The sequence below is a fragment of the Gymnoscopelus microlampas genome, assembly GCF_963454915.1.
Source record: "Gymnoscopelus microlampas genome assembly, chromosome: 6".
Classification (NCBI taxonomy): Eukaryota; Metazoa; Chordata; class Actinopteri; order Myctophiformes; family Myctophidae; genus Gymnoscopelus; species Gymnoscopelus microlampas.
Genome location: NC_139943.1, coordinates 53,521,001 through 53,541,204, shown reverse-complemented (window position 1 = coordinate 53,541,204; position 20,204 = coordinate 53,521,001). Strand labels below are relative to the sequence as shown.

The 20,204-nt window shown below is 38.7% G+C and overlaps 2 protein-coding genes across 2 annotated transcripts in view; one reads left to right on the top strand and one right to left on the bottom strand.

Annotated features, from left to right (window-relative positions):
* Window positions 1-20,204, top strand: part of LOC311047055 (uncharacterized protein) — a gene marked incomplete at its 3' end in the record, with an annotated part of 136,933 nt that overhangs the window by 63,097 nt on the left and 53,632 nt on the right. The gene's annotated exons all lie outside the window — the stretch shown is intronic.
* LOC311047901 (uncharacterized protein) lies at window positions 780-7,386 on the bottom strand (the record flags this gene model as incomplete). The annotated part of the gene is made up of 5 exons (XM_084060850.1): window positions 780-1,209; window positions 1,670-1,768; window positions 2,703-2,780; window positions 6,571-6,611; window positions 7,383-7,386. 5 exons carry the CDS (start codon window positions 7,384-7,386, stop codon window positions 1,054-1,056), a joined length of 378 nt encoding a protein of 125 aa, XP_083916976.1. The 3' UTR covers window positions 780-1,053.

Sequence of the window (20,204 nt, the reverse complement as noted above, 5' to 3'; positions counted from 1 at the left end):
AACAGCAGCAGCTCCAACTTGGCTTCTCCTATTAGTCCAACCTGTGTCAGGCCAAACACTCAGGTCATACAGGTGATACTGTTCAGCAATCATCCCCTCTCCCCACTCTTACAATTGAGAAGTCCCCAATCAGCACACACCACTTGATCATACATCACACAGCATGAAAAACATCAAAGACAAACACATCAATTACCTCGTTAACTACAACTAGTTTACTCCTTTCTCAGTAAACCCAGCAGCACTGGCCCACCTGTTTTACATGACTACTCGTTATTGGGTTTTTTCCACTGTCTCTCAATGAATTTCACCTTTTAACACACCATGACATGCACTTTTAACATAAGTCTTTTACCAAAACCTATTTATTTAGAGATCTCTTTATGACGGACAACTATTTATTAAAGGCATACATTTTTAACTTAGTCAACTGTTTTAGAATGACTTAAACTAAATGTATTAGAATAGGGATAAGGGCATGAACTAATCACTGGGCTACAGTTGTAATATTATAGTTCAGTATTTACTTATATACTCAGAAGTGCATACAACACCACCACCACCATGCTTAAAAACACATATTGTTAGTTGTAATATGATATTTCAGTATAATAATAATAATAATAAACTTTATTTGTTTAGCACCTTTCATGACATGAAATGCAGCTCAAAGTGCTTTACAGAGCAAGAATACAATCACAGTTACAACTAATTTAACAATAAAGCAAAAACAAAAGCAAAAGCATAAAAAACATTAAAATAATAGCAAAAAGGCAGTGAATCAGGCAATACAGTGAGGACATGAATAACAACCCAGAGATTTAAAAATCAACCAAAAAAATCATCTAAAAGCAAGAGTGAATAAGTAGGTCTTGAGCTGTGCTTTAAAGCTATCGACAGAGGCTGCCTGTCTTGGGTGTAATGGGAGTTTTATAGTCAGGTACTTTAGGCTACCTGTTAGATTCCATTGGTACTTCAAATGTAATTAGGCGTATTAAATCTCAATCTAAAGTTTTCTCATGATAGTGCTGAAACCATAACAGGTTTACCAGCTTACTGCTTAACGACATAAGAGGTTGAGGTTGGTTGTTGCATATTGATGACTGTGACGTTGGGGTTGTTCTTGCGGTATTTGATCTCGTGGGCCATCTGACAGTAGGCGCAGCACACGCAGCAGCAGGACGCCATGATGTCTTTGCAGAGAGTACCCTGTATGGGAAGCACATAGGGTCAATTCCACTCTATAAAACATAAAACACACATGAGTTGCTAAACTATCAGGCTTTCAACAAACAATTTCATGTTTAACAACACTCAATGAAGCGTACTGTATCTTCTTCAAATAATTTCAGATTTCAATGTATGACACATCATTTGATCTCTCTCTCGCTCTCTCTCTCTCTCCCCCCCCCCCCCCCCCCCCCACAGGTTGATGAGCAGGTTGCTGCCTTGCATGGTTTCCGCCGCCATCAGGTATGTGTGTGAGAATGGGTGAATGTAATGCACAATCATTGTAAAGGGCCTTGGATAAAGGCTGCTATATAAATGCACCATATTATAGTGTATCACCACCAGACCTTGATTTTGTATTTGTGTCGAATGGCAACCCGAAGTGACAGTACAGCCGGAGCCACACACATAGGAATCCCACACATGGCTGCAAACGCACCCGGGGTGCACATGTCCAGTAAGGGGAGACACTTAGCGTGTCCCATTTCTTCTGAGGTTTTGCAGGCAGCACAAGGACAGCAAAAGAATCCCAGACAACCTGAAAAACACACAAACATCTCTTCACTGGTGGAAAAAGTACTCACATTTTTTACTTAAGTAAAAGTATCAATACTGCAATGTAGAAATACTCTGTTACAAGTAAAAGTCCGGAATTCAAAATGTACTTGAGTATAAGTTCGAAAGTATGGGTATCAAAATGGACTTAAAGTACCAAAAGTAGAAAGTAATTACGCAAATGTCCCATTTCACAAGTTTTCAAATGTTTAAAATGTATAACAATTTCACAATGTGTCGCATCGTGAGCTTGCAGATCGGCTATTTTCAAATAGCCGAAATGAATATAGGGCTGAAGTGGTTAATGCATGTTTTGTAATATTAATCAAAATCTACAAAGTAACTAGTAACTAAAGTTTTCAAATAATTGTAGTGGAGTAAAAGTACAATATTTGCCTCTGAGATGTAGAGGAGTAGATGTAAAAGAACTGCAAATTGGAAATACTCCAGTAAAGTAAAAAATATCTACTTGAGTAAATGTACTTGGTTACTTTACACCACTGCATCGCTTACATTCAGCAAACATGCTGATATATGTGTCTATGTCTTAATTTGACACAACTTGTTGAAGCTGCAATCTGAAACTTATTTTAATGAATACAAAATTATTTTAAACAATCTGTATGGTAGGGTATGTTAATGCATATATAACTAGTACATCTGCAGTGGTTGGAGTCTCCCTACTCTTCCATTCCTAAATGTGGAAGAACCTGGTGTCGGAGAGGACATCTAGTGGTTGGCAACTAGTATTACATGCTAATAAGGAGAAAGCCTCTTGGCTTTGCTGTAGAAATGTACTGTGTTCTCTCATGAAAGTTTGAATCTCGGTTAGAACATAGAAGTTGTGGTTTGCAGCTTTAAAATACAATAAACAACTATTACTGCTAATGAATACGTTTTCTGATATCGATACTGACAAGTATTGCAGTCAGCACAGCAGCCCAAGAGATCAGCGGTCCAGTCTGTTTCTCTGCCTTCCATTGCAAACAGTCAACCTGCAGATACAAAAGACAGAATACAGCAATGAAACACAGTAAAATGTCTCAAGTCTAATTTAAACAATCTTCAAATGCTCCAGAGTAAAATGTGTAAATCCGGCTCACAAACGTTCTATACAGTAAGCAATCATTTGTTTGACAATTACCATTAATATATAATGGTGGAAAGTGACACTGTACTTAAGATTCTTTACTACATTTTCAGTACTTTTACTTCTACTCCACCACATCTCAGAGGCAAATATTGTACTTTTTACTCCACTACAATTATTTGAAAACTTTAGTTACTTTTGTTATGTGCTAGCACATATTAACACCTCCGTCTACAGTCTTTCTATATGCTGATGAGTTCACTGATGCGTATTTGTCCTGTTTAGTGTCGATCCTGCCTTGCTGGCTCTGCTGCCCTTATTTATTATACCTCTACCCCTCTGGTATATTTATTGATCTTGTCGCTTGCAAGAACCCATTGCACATGTTTTTTCTTGATATAAAATAAACTTCATTGCAATTGAGACCTGATTTATGTCCGGTTATTATGTTATGGCCATTGGTGTTCGAGCCAGGGTTAGTGGCCGTAACACTTTGTAGAATTGTATTATTACAAAACATGCATTAACCACTTTATCCCTACAGTATATAGCTAATTTTAATAGATGTGTATACAACACTTGTGAAATACGATATTTTGCATAATGACTACTTTTCTTTTGGTACTTTAAGTACATGTTGATGCCAATACTTTTGTCCTTTTACTCAAGTACATTTTTAATTCCGGACTTTTACTTGTAATCGAATATTTCTATATTGCAGAATCGATACTTTTACTTAAGTAAAAAAATTGGAGTACTTTTTTCCTCCACTGTTCTACGCTCTGTTATTTACACAACATGTTTGAATATCCATTTCTGCTAAGCTGCGCAAGCTAGAAAGGTTTCAGCTTATTTGGTGAGGACTTTATATGTGACTGCAGACACAACATTGGAGGTTGGGGAAGTCGGGACATCCATATTATTTTCTGCAAGCTTCCGAATTACTGACCGTTAGTTAGGCGGAAGCATTTGAAAAGCCACCAGGCTATCTATCAGGCTAGCTTTTGAAAAACGTTTGAATTAGTTTTTAACTTATGAAAACAAAATTGGGGATTTTTGGTGAGTCTTTTTAAATGTTTTAATAAAACCACAACAACAAATGGGTATTTACTCGTGATCCATATACCCACTGTTTGGGAAACATTGCTTTAGAGCAGGATTGGGCATAGAGAGGGCCACTATATTTCCACACTCACTCCAGAGGGCCACATTGCATATACTGTCGTCCATTCTATGTCACACAAAAGTAGCAAAAAAATAGCATCTACAAGCTCAAAACGCGTTGCAGTGCGACATGTTTTGAGCTTGTAGATCTGCTATTTTTGCTACTTTTGAATTGGAATTGTTTTTTGTGCTTTTTTTAAAAATTGGAATCCTGAAAAGTATTGGAATCCTGAAAAGTATCATTTTTATTAAATTTCAAATGCATTTAGTTATACTCATGTTAACTTAAATACAAATACATTGGACATAAAATAGACAATAGAATTGTACTACTAGTCATTAAGCTACTGATATAGACTGAAGTAATTAAAGCGGGTCAAGTTTGAATGTTTGGAATTGTAACAGCTGACATCAATAATATATCAGTATTCCAATATTAACCGCATTAAGTGAAGGTGGGGGCCGCATGTGGCCCCCTGGCCGCCAGTTGCCCATGTATGCTTTTTAGAGAATAGTTGAGAAAACCCCAATCTCTCTACAATCAATACATGTGGCATAATCTTGCAAACGTCTGATAGCAGATTTCTGCACTACAATTTGAATCATTCTAAAAAAGGTATATCCCACTGTCTAATCTAATACTGTATCTATCTTTTAGAATATGCCATTTTATTTTCAGTTTACGTGGCCATGCATGCTTATAATGATTCCTCAAAGAGTGCTAAAGTTTTATTCAGACACCAAGACACATATCTCTTCAACTATCATTCAAAAGTATTCAATTTCTGATAGGGAGGGTCAGGGACGGTGGGAGGGTGTTCCAATGTTCCGGGGCGGCCGAGCAGAAAGCCTGGTCGGCCCGGAACAATGGAACACCCTCCCTGTCCACCTGAGAGCACCACAGTCGGTCGAATCCTTTAAGAGAGGAGTAAAGACCTACCTTTAACAAAGCTTTTTTTTTTAGCTACACTGGTTTTACCTCTAGGCTTTATGCCCCCATGTCTTAATTGATTTGTTTAATTTTCTCAGATGTTTTTAACGGTGTGATGTTTCTTTTCATGCAACTGCCTAATTGTAGCACTTTGTTGTTTTAACAAATTTAGTGCATTATAAATAAAATCCATTATTATTGTTATTATTATTATAATTTATAACTTGTCAAATTCATGAAATTAAGAATAAAGCATAGGATAAAACTTAATTGGAAGTCATGCCAAGGAAATCCAGTGTTTCTTAAAAAGGGATGAATACATTCTAATTTAGAGTGGCTAAAGTAAAAGAGCTTTTTTTACCCTTCTGTTTTACTAAAGCAAAAATGAACTAAAGTTAAACACATGTCTGATTCATGAATTAACCCTTAAGACCGGGAACGCATGTCATTTTTAGATTTCTTTGGCTGTTCAAAAATAGCAGATCTACAAGCTCATAGTTTGGCACAGAGTGCTGCGCTATGATACGATATGATAATACTTTATTGTCAGTTTGCACTGAAATTTGTCTTGCGACCCAGAAACAGCCATGTATGCAACATATAACAGTACACACATTTGACATGACACAAGAAAACAACAAAATACAAATACATACATAAAGACATGCAAAGACAAGAGCAATGTCCACCACTCAGCCTACCCCTGGCTTATAACTCCTGATTGAGCCTCAATGTCGTCTGATGGACAAAGGACCTCTTCAGTTTGACCTTATTGTATGTAGGAACACTGTATCTCCTTCCTGAAGGCAGCAACCTATATTCTCCATACAAAGCATGGCTAGTGTTTGAAGTGATATTCCTTGCCAACCTTATCATACTGTTATCATACGTAGATGTATAGAGCCTCTGAAGTGGTTGTCCAACAATTTTTGAACAAATGTTCACTTGTTGCAGCAGTTGTGACTTTAAAGCTACAGACAGACATCCATACCAGGTGGTACTACAGTACTGCAGGACACTCATAATAACAGAAGTGAAAAACAAAAGAAGAATCTGTCTACTAGCACCAAAAGATCTCAGACGGCGAAGCTTGTAGATCTGCTATTTTTGAAAAATCTTGACAATTTGTGCAAATATTTTTCAATATATATATAATTTAAAGTGACACTTTTTTACTCCAATATTTGCTTCTGGGCGGGGGGTCCCTGGAACAAGAAATTTTGAGATGGGGGTCCGTGGCCAAATACGTCATATTGGAGGTCACTGATATAGCAACATACTGTTAGGATTTAGAAAACATTTTTAGATATGTATTTGGCCGCGGACCGGACCCCCATCCCAAAATATTTTGTTCTAGAGACCCCCCAGAAGCAAAGATTTGAGTTACAAATGTTCGCTTTAAATATATATATATATATATTCAAAGATTTGCACACATTTTCAAGATTTTTCAAAAGATAGCAGATATACAAGCTCGTATCTGCTATATTATTTTTTTGCCAAAGCAATCTAAAAATGACACAGATTCTTTCCCGGTCTTAATGGGTTAAATAAAAAATGACCTGCTAAAACATTTGTAAAAAACAAAGATGTTGATTACCTCGCAGCAGCAGAAGGGAGAAAATGAAGTGAGTTGAGATTCTCAGGTACGTTGCGTTATAAGTAGGTCTACCTGTACTTATAGTACCGGTAGCTACTAACCCTATCCCATGGCACAAATATGCTGCCAAACCTGAAGGTAATTATGGCAGCATACCTCAAAAGGATCATTATTGGACCATTGTAATTGTGTGTGGAAGGATGAGGGCTGGAGGCTGCCTTTTGTTTATCTGTTTGTATTATGTAAAATAAGACCAGGAGACCTGGTTCTGCCAGACCCAGAATGAAGTCCTAGTATGTAACACACCTACAAACCACTTTATAAGTGAAAAGCATGAATCATTTTAGGCATTTGGTGTGGAGTTTTTATAAGCCAGACTTCACATGACGTGTCAGCCTGTGTATGCCCATGTATGGACGAAAGGGGGGCAGACTTTTATGGCTGGGGCCTAAGGGCAAAGGGGGCATGCCCATGTATGGAGAAAACGGGTACAAAACATGCTTGTTGTTTTTTGTGAAGAGAAAAATGACAATATTCATTCATATATTGTTTGTTTGTTTGTTTGCAGTGGTGGAAAAAGTACTCAAATGTTTTACTTGAGTAAGACAATACAATTTTAATACTAGTCATTAAGCTACTAATATAGACTGAAGTAATTAAAGCGGGTCATGTTTGGAATTGTAACAGCTGAAATCAATAGTGTATCAGTATTCCGATATTAACCTGTGGGCCTCATTAAGTGAAGGTGGTGGCTCCATGTGGGCCCCGGGCCGCCAGTTGCCCATGTATGTTGACACTGAGAAAACTCTGACCCATGGTTTGATTCAGATCCTTCTGAAATTTGAAAAAAACAAGTAAAAGTACTTGTTTTTAAATAGCTGCATTTTACTTGACCAAATAATTAATTGAATTAATAATCTAAATCTAGAAAGTATCGTGCAACTAAAGTTTTATTTATTTATATATATAATTAATGTTATAATCATATTTAACTCTGGGATGCAGGGGAGTAGAATTTGAAGTATATATACTGTACATATAAAAAAGAACAGTACTTGAGTAAATGTCCTTAGTTACTTTCCACCACGAGTAAACTTGAAATCTATGAGTATGTCTGTCAGCACTTCCTGAAAAAAAAAAAAAAAAAAACGTGGCCATTTTCAGTGGTGGAAAAAATACTCTGCTTCCAATTTTTACTTGAGTAAAAGTATCAATACCGCAATGTAGAAATACTCTGTTAGGGCGCGATCCCACCAAAACATGGTTGGCCGCTGTTAAACTCAGGTTTTGCATGGCCGACAGTTTTTTGGAGCCAGCGCATTCTAAAAATACGCACCTGTCACTCACTTTCAGGAGTCAGGACCCTCCCATGCAAGCATCGTGTTGCTTCCTGAGTCTTGGGACGGTCCGCCTTCGACTCACCCGATTGGACAGAGGGGGAAAAGCAGCATAGAGCGCATAAACGCAAGATGTGCGCGACAAGCGGAAAGATGCGCAAGACCATGAATCCACGCGTTCTCATTGAAAAAGCATTGGCAGATTCCGCCCCATAGGTAAAACAAAATTGTGGTGGGACCGCACCCTTACAAGTAAAAGGCCTGTGTTCAAAATGTTGCTTGAGTAAAAGTACAAAAGTATTGGCATCAAAACAAAAGTACCAAAAGTAAAAGTACTAAAATGTTTGAAAATATCCGATCTACAAGCTCACAACGCGTCGCGATGCGACGTGTTGTGAGCTTGTAGATCGGATATTTTCAAATAGCCTAGGTTTAAAATAGGGCTAAAGTGGTTAATGTATGTTTAATAATATAATAATTTATATCTGCAGTAGTAAGTAACTAGTAACTAAAGTTTTCAAATGGAGTAAAGTAGTGGAGTAAAAGTACAATATTTGCCTCTGAGATGTAGTGGAGTAGAAGTAATAGTATAGACAATTGGCAATACAAAATTGTACTTAAGTACAGTACTTGAGTAAATGTACTTAGTTACTTTACACCACTGGTCATTTTAAAGGGGGTTAGTGATTACCGAGCCATCTCAGAACTTTTGGGCGGCAATAATATCTTGGGCATAAAGAAGAGTCATACAGTGTGACAGAGAACTCCAGCCAGAGCTAGACAGAGCTACAGCTAGTGGTGGAAAAAGTACTCGCATTGTCTACTTAAGTAAAAGTATCAATACTGCAAAGTAGAAACACTCTCTTACAAAAAGTCCGGTAATCAAAATCTACTTGAGTAGAAGTACAAAAGTAGTGGCATCAAAATATACTTAAAGTACAAAAGTTAAAGTACTCATTATGCGGAATGTCCCATTTCACAAGTTTTCAAATGAATAAAATGTATTCAAATCTTTTGAAAATAGCAGATCTACAAGGTACGAGCTTGTAGATCGTCTATTTTCAAATGGTTGAAATATATAGTCAGTTATTTTCCTCCTGAGCTTTGTACTCCTGAATCAGTGCACACCTGTAACAGTATGCAGGCAACATTCACTAATAATAAACGCAATAAGAGCCAAAAATAAAAACAACAGTAAAGGTTTCTAACTCTAGTGTGTGTGTGTGTGTGTGTGTGTGTGTGTGTGTGTGTGTGTGTTGACTTTGAAAAGAGGGAGCAGAGGGAAAGTATTCGTCAATTAATTTGTGATCTTTGCGGTATTGAAAATAATAGCTTAGAGAAAGCGCTTAAACGGCAACTGTTAAGAATTTTCTTTTCCTTTTAGCCTATACTGGCATGTCCAAATTGGGATATCAGGGTTAAAGTGGTTAGCTATACTTTAGAAAACCTGGAGACTGGGAAGTTATCCATTGTATACTGGTACTGGCAGGTGGCAGTCCTGAGACGAGCATTAAATGTGGCATGGTCCAAGTATATTTCATGTTTGGGATTTCAATAATTGGGTCTTATCATTACAGACAGTGCTTCCATCTTACATTGCCTGAGCAAAAGGACCACTTAGCTGCAAAGGTGAGTGCGTATTATACTTGATATGGTTATTACAGTATATGACAGATGGCTTCTACCAGCTCAGCTAGTTTTTTTTGTCAAGGTAGCTTCAATGGTTGTGGATTCCATTAAGGTACTGTAATCTATGTTTATGAGAAAGCCTAGCCTTAAAAAAATGAGAGTCAAAACATATAATTATGTACATGATTAATGAAGGACGTGGCAGGATAACCAGGATTTAAAGGAATGCAGTGTCACAATAGTTTGATTTGTTGTTTTTGCTCTTTTCCTGCACCATGTTTCACTGTTGTCACTCACAGTCACCGTTGACATTAATTAATGTGTTTATCAAATGTGTACATTCTACTTATATTCAACCATGTAGAACATAGTCTAAATGAATTCTCTCTCACTAAAGTATTAATTTAGATTTGACTGCAGCCATCAATCCAACATCTGACTTCCCCCATGGATTTCTACTCCTCTTTCTCTCTGTGTCAGCATATAATCTGTCCTAACTGATACATGATTATTTTGGCCGGTCGCGGCCTGAAAAGGTGGAGAACCACTGCCTTAGAGCAGTCTTAACAAGGTGATTGACATCAGCTGTCAGATAAAGTGTTTATAGTTTATAGTGACAATGCATTTCTTAAAATGCTGCCATGCATGCCTTTAATTCATTAATCACTCATCATGTACTCGGCTTTGACATCATTGTGGAATTGAAATCACAAAGCTACTTTGCCAAAAAAAAAAAACACACCCAGTGTGAAGTGAGAGGTGCCTTTGACCTTGATTCAAGGGCGCCGATACTGTAGGTGCCTCGGGGCTAAAGCACCCAGGAGAAATGACGAGCACCCATCACAAACTCGTCAAAAAAAAAGAAAAAGAAAAAAACTCCGACGTATACACTTCATGGAGTAAATGTTGTACCAAATTAACCGAATTAACCGCATTAAAGTAACAAAAAAACTAAAAAGGTAACAAACCCGGAAAAAATGTCCGCTCCTGGGCGCACCCAGTAGCGCGGACATAAATCGGCGCCCCTGAGTGCCGCACTACGAGCTTGTAGATCTTATTTGTAGAATTATTTTTGAAAAATCTTGAAAATATGTGCAAATCTATGTATAATATATATTTAAAGCACACTATTGTAAGTCAAACCTTTGCTTTTGGGGGGCCCCTGGAACAACATATTTTGAGATGGGGGTCCGCGGCCAAATACATATCATTTGGTAAAAATAAAAAAATAAAAAACGTTTGTAGAATCCCCAGAAACAAGAAAATGTTTTTAAATGAAATTGTCATGATAAAAAAAAAGAATAGCAGATCTACAAGCTTGTATGCCTGTAGATCTGCAATTTTGTAATAGCCAAATATAGAATTATGGTTATAGCTCAAATATAAAATGACAGATGTGTTCCCAGATTGAATGGGTTAAAGTGGTATCGGGTTTGTTTAAAATATAAACAAACCCGATACGCCCATAATAAAGGACCACGTCCACGTGAATATAACTCAGAAATAAACAAACTCGATATGCCCATATATAGGCATGCCACTATGACATAATCATAAAAAAATAATTGAAAACGAGTGGTACATTGAAGGTTAGATGGATATCAATGCATAATAACTAAGTTAGCTATGATGTGATAAACCTATTAATTATTGGACACATTGTTTTTTGGGCTGATTTAAATCACATGTCAAATTTGATCCCCTAACACAAAAGATGTGCGCAGCATTCTAACAATACAAGGGTTAAAGGAATGTAAGAATGACATGAATGAATCAAAATCTGAAGCAATTATGTTATGATATACTTGGGCCATGCAACTAGATAATAAAGTCTGGTTTCACCTGTCCAGGGAGCGCTTTAGATATAGTCATTGTTATAACTCCTTCTTGTCAATTATGGCAAGTTATTGAGCAAATCCCCTCAATACTGCCATCTGAGTGGATTTGCTCAGATGGCAGTATTGAAACTGTCCGAATTAATGTTTACTTAGGCTGCTATTTCTATATTGCAATCTTTGATGGAGACCTTTACAACTCTAGACAAACATAATACTGTATAATGTTGAGATTTATATGGCAAAAAACAAAAACAAACAAGGGATTTTTTTGTGATAAAGAGGGCCTCAATTTGCCTAACATTAAAACAATCGTAACAAAAAAGAAATACTGGCACCTTCTCAGGTAAGATTTTATTTGCGTACATACCGATCAGTGCCTAGATTTTTGTTGACACAGGTAGACACGGGTACTGTGCCAACACATTCAAACCTATCCTCTCCTCACCGGTCCTCTAATGTGAACAATGTCATAATGTGACTGTCATGTTATATTATATGATGTTAGCAGACACAATACATTTGTCTGCCAACATGCTGTTTGATGCCAGCTTTCACAGATGAGTATAATAGGTTTATAACTAGAACTTGAACTTTCTAAGGACTTGCCAGCAATGTTCCAGCACTTTATCACCAACATATTTAGAACACCTGTTTACTGAATGGAAAACGCAAGCTACTTTGCCAAAAACAAAAACTAGTTTAGTTGGTACAACTTGATCTCCTCCTGTCGTGTGTGTGTGTGTGTGTGTGTGTGTGTGTGTGTGTGTGTGTGTGTGTGTGTGTGTGTGTGTGTGTGTGTGTGTGTGTGTGTGTGTGTGTGTGTGTGTGTGTGTGTGTGTGTGTGTGTGTGTGTGTGTGTGTGTGTGTGTGTGTGTGTGTGTGTGTGTGTGTGTGCGCGCGCGCGCGCAATTCTGCCTACTGTATAGGTCTACCCACAAATGGGTGGTAGACTAATCAACAAATCATCAATATCAGGTGCAATACAAAAATATATCTTTACAGAAAACAGCATGGGGGGGGGGGGGGGGGGGTTTCTGGTGGCACACTAGAACACTTGTCTAGGTCCCGTTGAAAATTGCTGACAGGTGCTCTTTTATAGTGGTTTTGAAAGAAGACAGGAAGTCACACATTTTGATGGCTGGTTGTAGAGTGGTCCACATTTTGGTGGCATAATATGCATTCATCCCCATGTTTGTGCCGAATTTGGAAGGAACGAGATCAGTGGAGCTCCCTCTGGTGTTGTGACCGTGCGCATTACTCACTCAAGTGAAGTAGTCTGACATGTACATGGGCACTGGTCCCTTGAGTATCTTGAAGACCAGGCCCATTACTGGGACAACCAGGGCCTCTGGCTTCCCAGGCAGGCTCGCTAGCCACTCAGCTATGGCCGCCCCCACTGACGCACTACTGCTGTATGACCCCCTTGCTGTCAGGTAAACCTCCTATCTCCATAAACATTATTTCAACTTATTGTCAAGTAAATTAATGCCCTACATGCCCTAATCATCAAACAAGAGTGTCACACAAAAGCTTGTAGATCGGCTATTCTCACTATTATAAAAATGTTCAAAATAACGGTTTTCGACGTACAAAGTTTCCACGCGACAGCAACTACTATGTTACGCAGCTCTCACTTGGTCTCATTAGTGAACAGAGTGCAGGATTTGGATTTTAAGCCTAGTAGGACTACCTGCGGGTTCTTATTTAAATCATTGTGTGCAGTGCTGTTGTTGGAGGGTTTTTTGATATAGGCTATTTAGGAGGGCAACATGATTGATTTATTTTGTCCTTGGTCCCCAAGGTGACCCTGGAAGAACCCTGAAAGAGACCCCGGACTGATGGACTGACCGTTCAGAGAGACTTTATTGGGCCGCGCTTTTGGATTGTGATGTTTTTTTATATTTTACAATACCAACCGTGTTTGTGATTTTTTTATAAACTTGTTAAATTGGACCCTTGGTTTCTGTGGTTACTTCCCTCTGCTCAAACCCTGCTTGTGTAGAACCTTTTTAGCCTTTTTTGGAGTGCATGGGTTCCATTAACCACCAGATGGCATTGCTGGCTGCCTGGCTGTTAATCTTGTACATATTGGTATTCCAACCTCATCATAGGAACACTATCAAATTGAAGCTGATAAAAGGGCATTCCCTCCGGATTAGCAGCCCACCTGAATGTTCATTTTCTGTTTAAATGGCTGAAAAGACGAATAGACCGGCATTACTGAACGAACACTCTGCAGCAATAGTTATTTAACACTTTAACAACAATATTTGTTACATAACATCTACAATGTTATAATCTAAGCATTGGTTCTCAAAGTGGGGGGGTCCCAAGAAAAGGAGTTAACATAGGAGGAGTTAATATAGCATCAGGATTTATCCATTTATATGTTGTATATTTAAAAAATAGCACAACTTATCAACTTACTGCTCTGCTTCTGGGTCTACACATCACAATGTCTAAATCAGGGGTCTTCAACAGGGGGTCCGGGACCCCAAGGGGGTCCTCAGAGTTACTACAGGGGAGCCGCCAAATATTTGTGTGATTTTTTTTTTTGTGTATTTTATTAACGACTTGAACCCTAGCGTCCCTATTCTGCATGGAACATTCGCCAAAAATAGCAGATCTACAAGCTCACGCATGGGCACAGGGTGATGCGTTGTGAGCTTGTAGATCGGCTATGTCCGTCAAAGAGGTTTGGTGTAGAGGGGAAAAAAAGAGCAGACCAAGTACAGAGCCAAAGATCAAGTTTACTAAGTATTGAGGGTTTAAGTGTTTAAATGTCTGAAAGTATTACACATGAACATGAATTCAACATTTTGATAGAAAATATAAACATTAATTTACACAACACTGATGATAGTGCTGTAAAACAAGTCTATGAAGCTATCTATGAAAAGGTTTAATCTGCAACAAAATTGTTTACAATAGTGGTGGGGAGTATACTTGTGTTACATTAACCACTCAATCAAATCAAAAAAGGAACACACCAAGTACAAAGGTCAAGTTTACTAAGTATTGAGTACCTTGATGAATTGAATACACAGAACCACGATGGAAACAAGCCCCCCCCCCCCCCCCCCCCCCCGACCTCCAAATATTTTCCCTTGACCCCCCCTGAGTGACTGCAGGAAAATGCATGCCCCCCCCCCCCCCAACCACCATAAACCATTATGTTTTATATTGACACCAACAGTAGGTAGGAGGATATAAAAAAAAATGCTGATCGTTTATTAGAGGCAAATTAGCGTACGTCGGGGGTCCATTTGGTTCCATTATGCAAAAACACCCCTTACGAGAGAGAGATTGAGCAACTATTTTCCAGAAATACTTCAAGTATAATTAATCAGTACTGATAAACGTGCCCCGTTTCTCTGATCGGTACCTCACACTGGGCTTGGTGACGTGTAGCTAATAAAACCCGCCAGATATGTTAAAAACAAGCCATACTTTTACGTGCCCGCCCAATGCCATTTTTTCCAGCCCACTGAGTTTTAAAATCGCCCAATCTGTGGCCGATTTTAAAATACAAAATTCAACAAATGAAAGTTGCATGCCCCCCCCTAAAGCCAAAATAAAAAAATATGCCCCCCCTTGTGCTCAAAAAAATGTGATGACCAGCCCCCCCTCCCTTTTCAGCTATACCGACCCTTGATAAATAACGCACAGTCCATAATGTATCCAACATATTATTAGCAAAGTAAATGTACAAAACTGAGGATTTAACCAATATAGACCCAGTTAAGCAAAAGTGCTACATATTTTAGTAGTTAAAAATAATGATTAATGAGCCAGTATGAGCCAGTATAACCGTTAAAAAGCCTGTCAGCAGAACCTACTGTAGCAAATTGACACTTTGAAGCGTAACTTGCATGATGGCCTGTATCATAAACCACACTTCACACCCATATAACTGTGTCTACTTACTTCTGCTGACAACTTACTTTGTTACTTTAGGGGCTTTTGTACTTTTGAGTTGAGCGTGGCAGTTTACTTGTTTTTGCTTAAAACCACACTTATCAGGAGGACAAAACTAAATGAACTACAGTAGCCTCTGTAGCCAGAGCGCATACTGTACATATCATACATCATACTTTATCATATCATGTTTTTAACGGCACAAGGCCAAACTGAGTGTCCTCCATTCATTTCCTGCCCTGTCTCACACTAACCAAAAATGGTTAATTGGCTTGTAATCATAAGGGAAATCTGTTGTTGCTATAGATACTGTAGCACCAATGAAATAGTGCTAATGATATAACTATTAGAGGTGCTGAAGAACCAATATGTTTGTGTGTGAATGGATAAAAAAAGTGTCTGGTATCAGTACAGTATGGGTATGTGCTGTCTCGTGCCACATGTGCACGAGACAGCACATACATTTCAAAAATAACCTTATGAAATTAATTTGAATTGAAATTATTCTTCCTTCTTTCTAATTAATTGCATTTGTCACAAGTGAAACAAGTGAGGTTTAATACTGTCTTTGAGACTACTGTTTTTTTTAAACTGGCAGAACATAGTGTAAAAGTAAAACATTGCCTATCGGGGTTCCTCCGTGTCACTGCAGGGGGGCCACTATTTTTTTTTATATCTGATATTTACATTTTTTTCTGAAAATGCACATGATAATGTATTAGTAAAGTAAATGTACAAAACAAAGGATTTAACAAAGACCCAGTTAAGCAAAAGTGCTACATATTTTAATAGTTAAAAATAATGATTAATAGATGAGCCAGTATAACTGGTAAAAAGCAGAACCTACTGTAGCAAATTGACACTTTGAAGCGTAACTTGCATGATGGCCTGTATTATAAACCACATTTCACACCCATATAACTGTCTATTTACTTCTGCTGACAACTTACTTTGTTACTTTAGCGGCTTTTGTACTTTTGAGTTGAACGCAGCAGTTTTCTTGCTTTTGTTAAAACACTTATCAGGAGGAGAAAACTAAATGACCTAAACTACAGAGCAGTAGTTCAGCCAGACACACTTTTAAATTAGAGAAATTCTTTAGGCATAAAAAGGACAATTTATCCTATGAAAGTAAACAAGTAGGTCCTCAATGGATGTACTGCTGTAGTGGTTCACAAACTAGGGGCGTACCGAGCCCCTCAGCCCTATGTTCCCCCTTCCCAAATTAGACCCTATGTTCCCTCAGATGAGAACAAATGAGCTGATGTTTTTGCTCCTGTTTGTTTGTTTGTTCATGAATTTTTCTGTCTGTCTGTCTGTGTATCTCAAAAAGTTATAAACAGATTTGTACCGATCATTTACGACCCGACGTGGAATCGTTGCCACCCATACCATGAGATGTTGATGTTTACGTTGTTTCAGCTAAGCTATGTGTGCCAATAACACCAACCTGGATTCGAACATTGCACGTATCAGTCTGCAGTGTAGATAATATCCGCTCATAAAACAGTCCCTTATAAGTTTGCAGTCTGTAGCTTCTGTCTGTCCTGGCGTTCTCTGGCGGCGTGGGTGTAAAAGCCAGTAACCATAACAACAGATCCCATAGCCCGAACTCTGAATCTCCGGTGTTTACACAAAGACTTTAATAAAGAGTTTAGATTTTGGGAATGTGAAAAACGGGCCAAGTCACTGTCTGCATATGCTAATGGTCAATGCCTGTGTGCAAGTTCAGATCAATTGCTGAACCCACTAAGGAGAAACATGCAGAACAGACTGACTGACTGACTGACTGAGGTTTCTTTAATATATAATAGGATAGGATTTGTCAAAGGAGGGCATGGCAATGACATGTCATGTCACAAAAAGTAAAACATTTTGAAAACAGAAGTTAAACAATAGAGACCCAGTCTAGTAAGTTTAAGTGTAGAATATGAATGTTAATGATTTATTGATAAGCCCTAAGCATTTTTACAGTTTAACCCATTAAAAAGCCTGTCAGCAGAACCTACTGCAAGTCAACACTTTTGAGTGTGACTTGAATAATGTCTTATGTTGTAAACCACACTTCACACCCACATGTCTGATAAATGTGTCAATTCCCTTCTGCTGCTGTTTGTTATCAAAAGTGTTGCATAGCGAGTGCTGATGGTGCCATGTCATTCAGACAGCCCATCATTTCGATGTCCTGTAACCACTGGCGTAGCATGGACTCTAATGTTGACTGGGCAGGATCTGTATCCCCCCCCCCCTGAGTTGCGGGACACATACGCACGCAAAGTGCTGCGATTTCTTTTTTTAAGTAGCCTAATTAATTAACTGAACGGCCATAAAGCAACATTACCAACACACTCTACTATCCTTCAGTGGTGGAAAACTTACTGAAATGTTTTACTTAAGTAAAAAGTATCATTACTGCAATGTAGAAATAGCCTACTCTACTCCAGCATATGACAATAGCTTATGCCTCCTACAGACTACGGTACTTAACAGGTTACACTTGGACCATTTTTATGCAGGAGACGGCAGCTTTAGCTTTGTAAAAGGTGCGAATGGGGCAGCCAATGTATCACTGCGGTAATGTATCTATTGTTGTTGGAGCAGAATTATCTTTTCTGGGGAATCTTGCCGTGCAGTTTGAGCAGCTAGACAGGGCAGGCCGGGTCTTTACTGACCGGGCCATGGCCTCAGTGGCCTCCATGACGCTACGCTTCTGCCTGTAACCAGGTTACACTGCATGCTACACAGGTTGCAGTGTAACTTACACTGCATGCAGGTTACATGTTACACTGCATGTCACACAGGCTACATGTACTGTACATAGGTTAAGACTTTGACGGGGGCCATTTTCGAATTGCAGCCTCCTGAAGGTGTATCTTTAGGGCATTTTTGAAAGTGAGTAGGGTTTTACACTCCTTTACTCCTTTAGGTAGGGCATTCCACATTTTTGTTGAATAGCATGAGAATGAGCTCATTCCCTTTGTTGAGACAAATCTGGGTTGAGCATGATCCGTGGAGCTGCCTCTGGTGTTATGATCGTGGACTTCATTTAAGTTTTAGAAGTAATTTGACAAATACAGGGGATCCCAATGTTTTGTCGAATCTTGTAGACCAGGCCCACAGCAAGTTGCTGTACTCTGTCCTCAACCCTGAGCCATCCAACCCTAGCAAAGTGAGCCGGGGTTAGATGGGCTTTGTGGTTGAGGCCAAGAAGTAGCCTTACTAGTAAATCGGCGTCTCTCATTCATAACGCCAGCGCTCGAACACCCGCAGCAGCAACGTTACGTTCCTTTCCCGCTGGGCTCGATAGTTCTTGATGGTAGGCTGCAGCTTACTTATTAGTTTAATCTATAACTTTGTGATTTAAACTGTAATACTGGCACCTAGGATCTCCTCTCTTCCCACCCGTTCACACTAGTACACAGGTTGTTTGTTCCCCCCTCCCCCCAGTACCACACCCTCTTTTTGTAAAGTCGGGTGGCACCAATGATTCACTCACCCCTGTAAGTCAGACCCATTACCCTCACGTGAATAGGAAATGTCCATATTTCTCATAGTTTCCAACATGTTACATATCAATCAGATACGATAAGTGCATAAGTAAATCAGATGTTACATATCAGATCAAGCAGATGTTACATATCATTCAGATACAATAACCTGCACAGGACAAGCGGTTAAATATAATAATATAATGCACATTTGTCACAATGTTACATGTTACACTGCATGTCACACAGGTTACAGGCACATCCATGTTTTTTGCGTATCTTGTAGACCAGGCCCATTGCAAGTTGCTTTACTCTGTCCTGTAACCTGAGCCATCCCACCCTAGCATAATGAGTAGGGGTTAAGTGAGTTCTAGGTGTGAGGCTAAGTAGTAACCTGACCAGTTTGTTTAGAGAGGTCTGCAGCTTTGTTTTTAATGCCTTTGTGGTACCATGAGGTGCATGCATAGTCAAAATGAGAATTGGATGCCATTGGATAACATTGAAAGCTGTGATTGATTGAATACTTTATTAGAAGTTTCCAGAAAAAAAGCACATGAAAGTACAGTTCAATACAAGGTCAGCTAATAGGAATAAAAATGTAAAAAAAAGAAAGTCCTTGGCTTGTTTCCATTGGGGTCCTTTGTACTCAATTCATAGTGACATTAAATGACAGACAGATATGCACTATGCAGAACATCATAAAACAGGGGGGGGGGGGGGGGGGGGGGCTAGGTTTGACTTTTACATTGGCTGGTTTGATAGCTTTCACACAGAACAGTGTTATTGTGCATGTTGGAGTAATTCATATGCAGGAGTTTTTACTTGCCCAAAACTGCACAGAGCTGGGTGCAAATTTCAGTGACGATGTTTCGGTTGTGAGCTGAACTGAATTAACAGTTCTATGCAAGGCCACAACGGACATGCCATTCATCTTTCTGTATGACAGAATGGAAAGCGTTCTAAAAAATAAGAAGATGGAGGAACTGAGGCCTATATTAGTAATATGTGAAACAATGTATATAGTGTATTAGGACTGGGCTCTTCTGTGGACCCATTAACTGATAGAGAGATGAAGCAGGGACCCCTAATACATTGTATAAAATTGTTTCGCACATTATTACTACTGTAGTCCTCAGTCCCACCATATTCTTCTAATTTTTTAGAAAGCCTTCCATTCAGCTCATAACCCAGACTTCGTCAGTGAAATTTGCAACCAGCTCTGTACAGTTTCGTCCATGAAATATGCTATAAATAAATGTGACTTGACATGACTGGTAGGTTAGGTTATTACACAACAGGTTAAACTGTCAACATTCTTAGGGCTTATGCTGTAAATCATTATCACTCATATTTTTATCTACTATATAAAGTATTTGAACCTTATACGTTTTAACGAGATACAGTAGGTTCATGCTCAACTAACA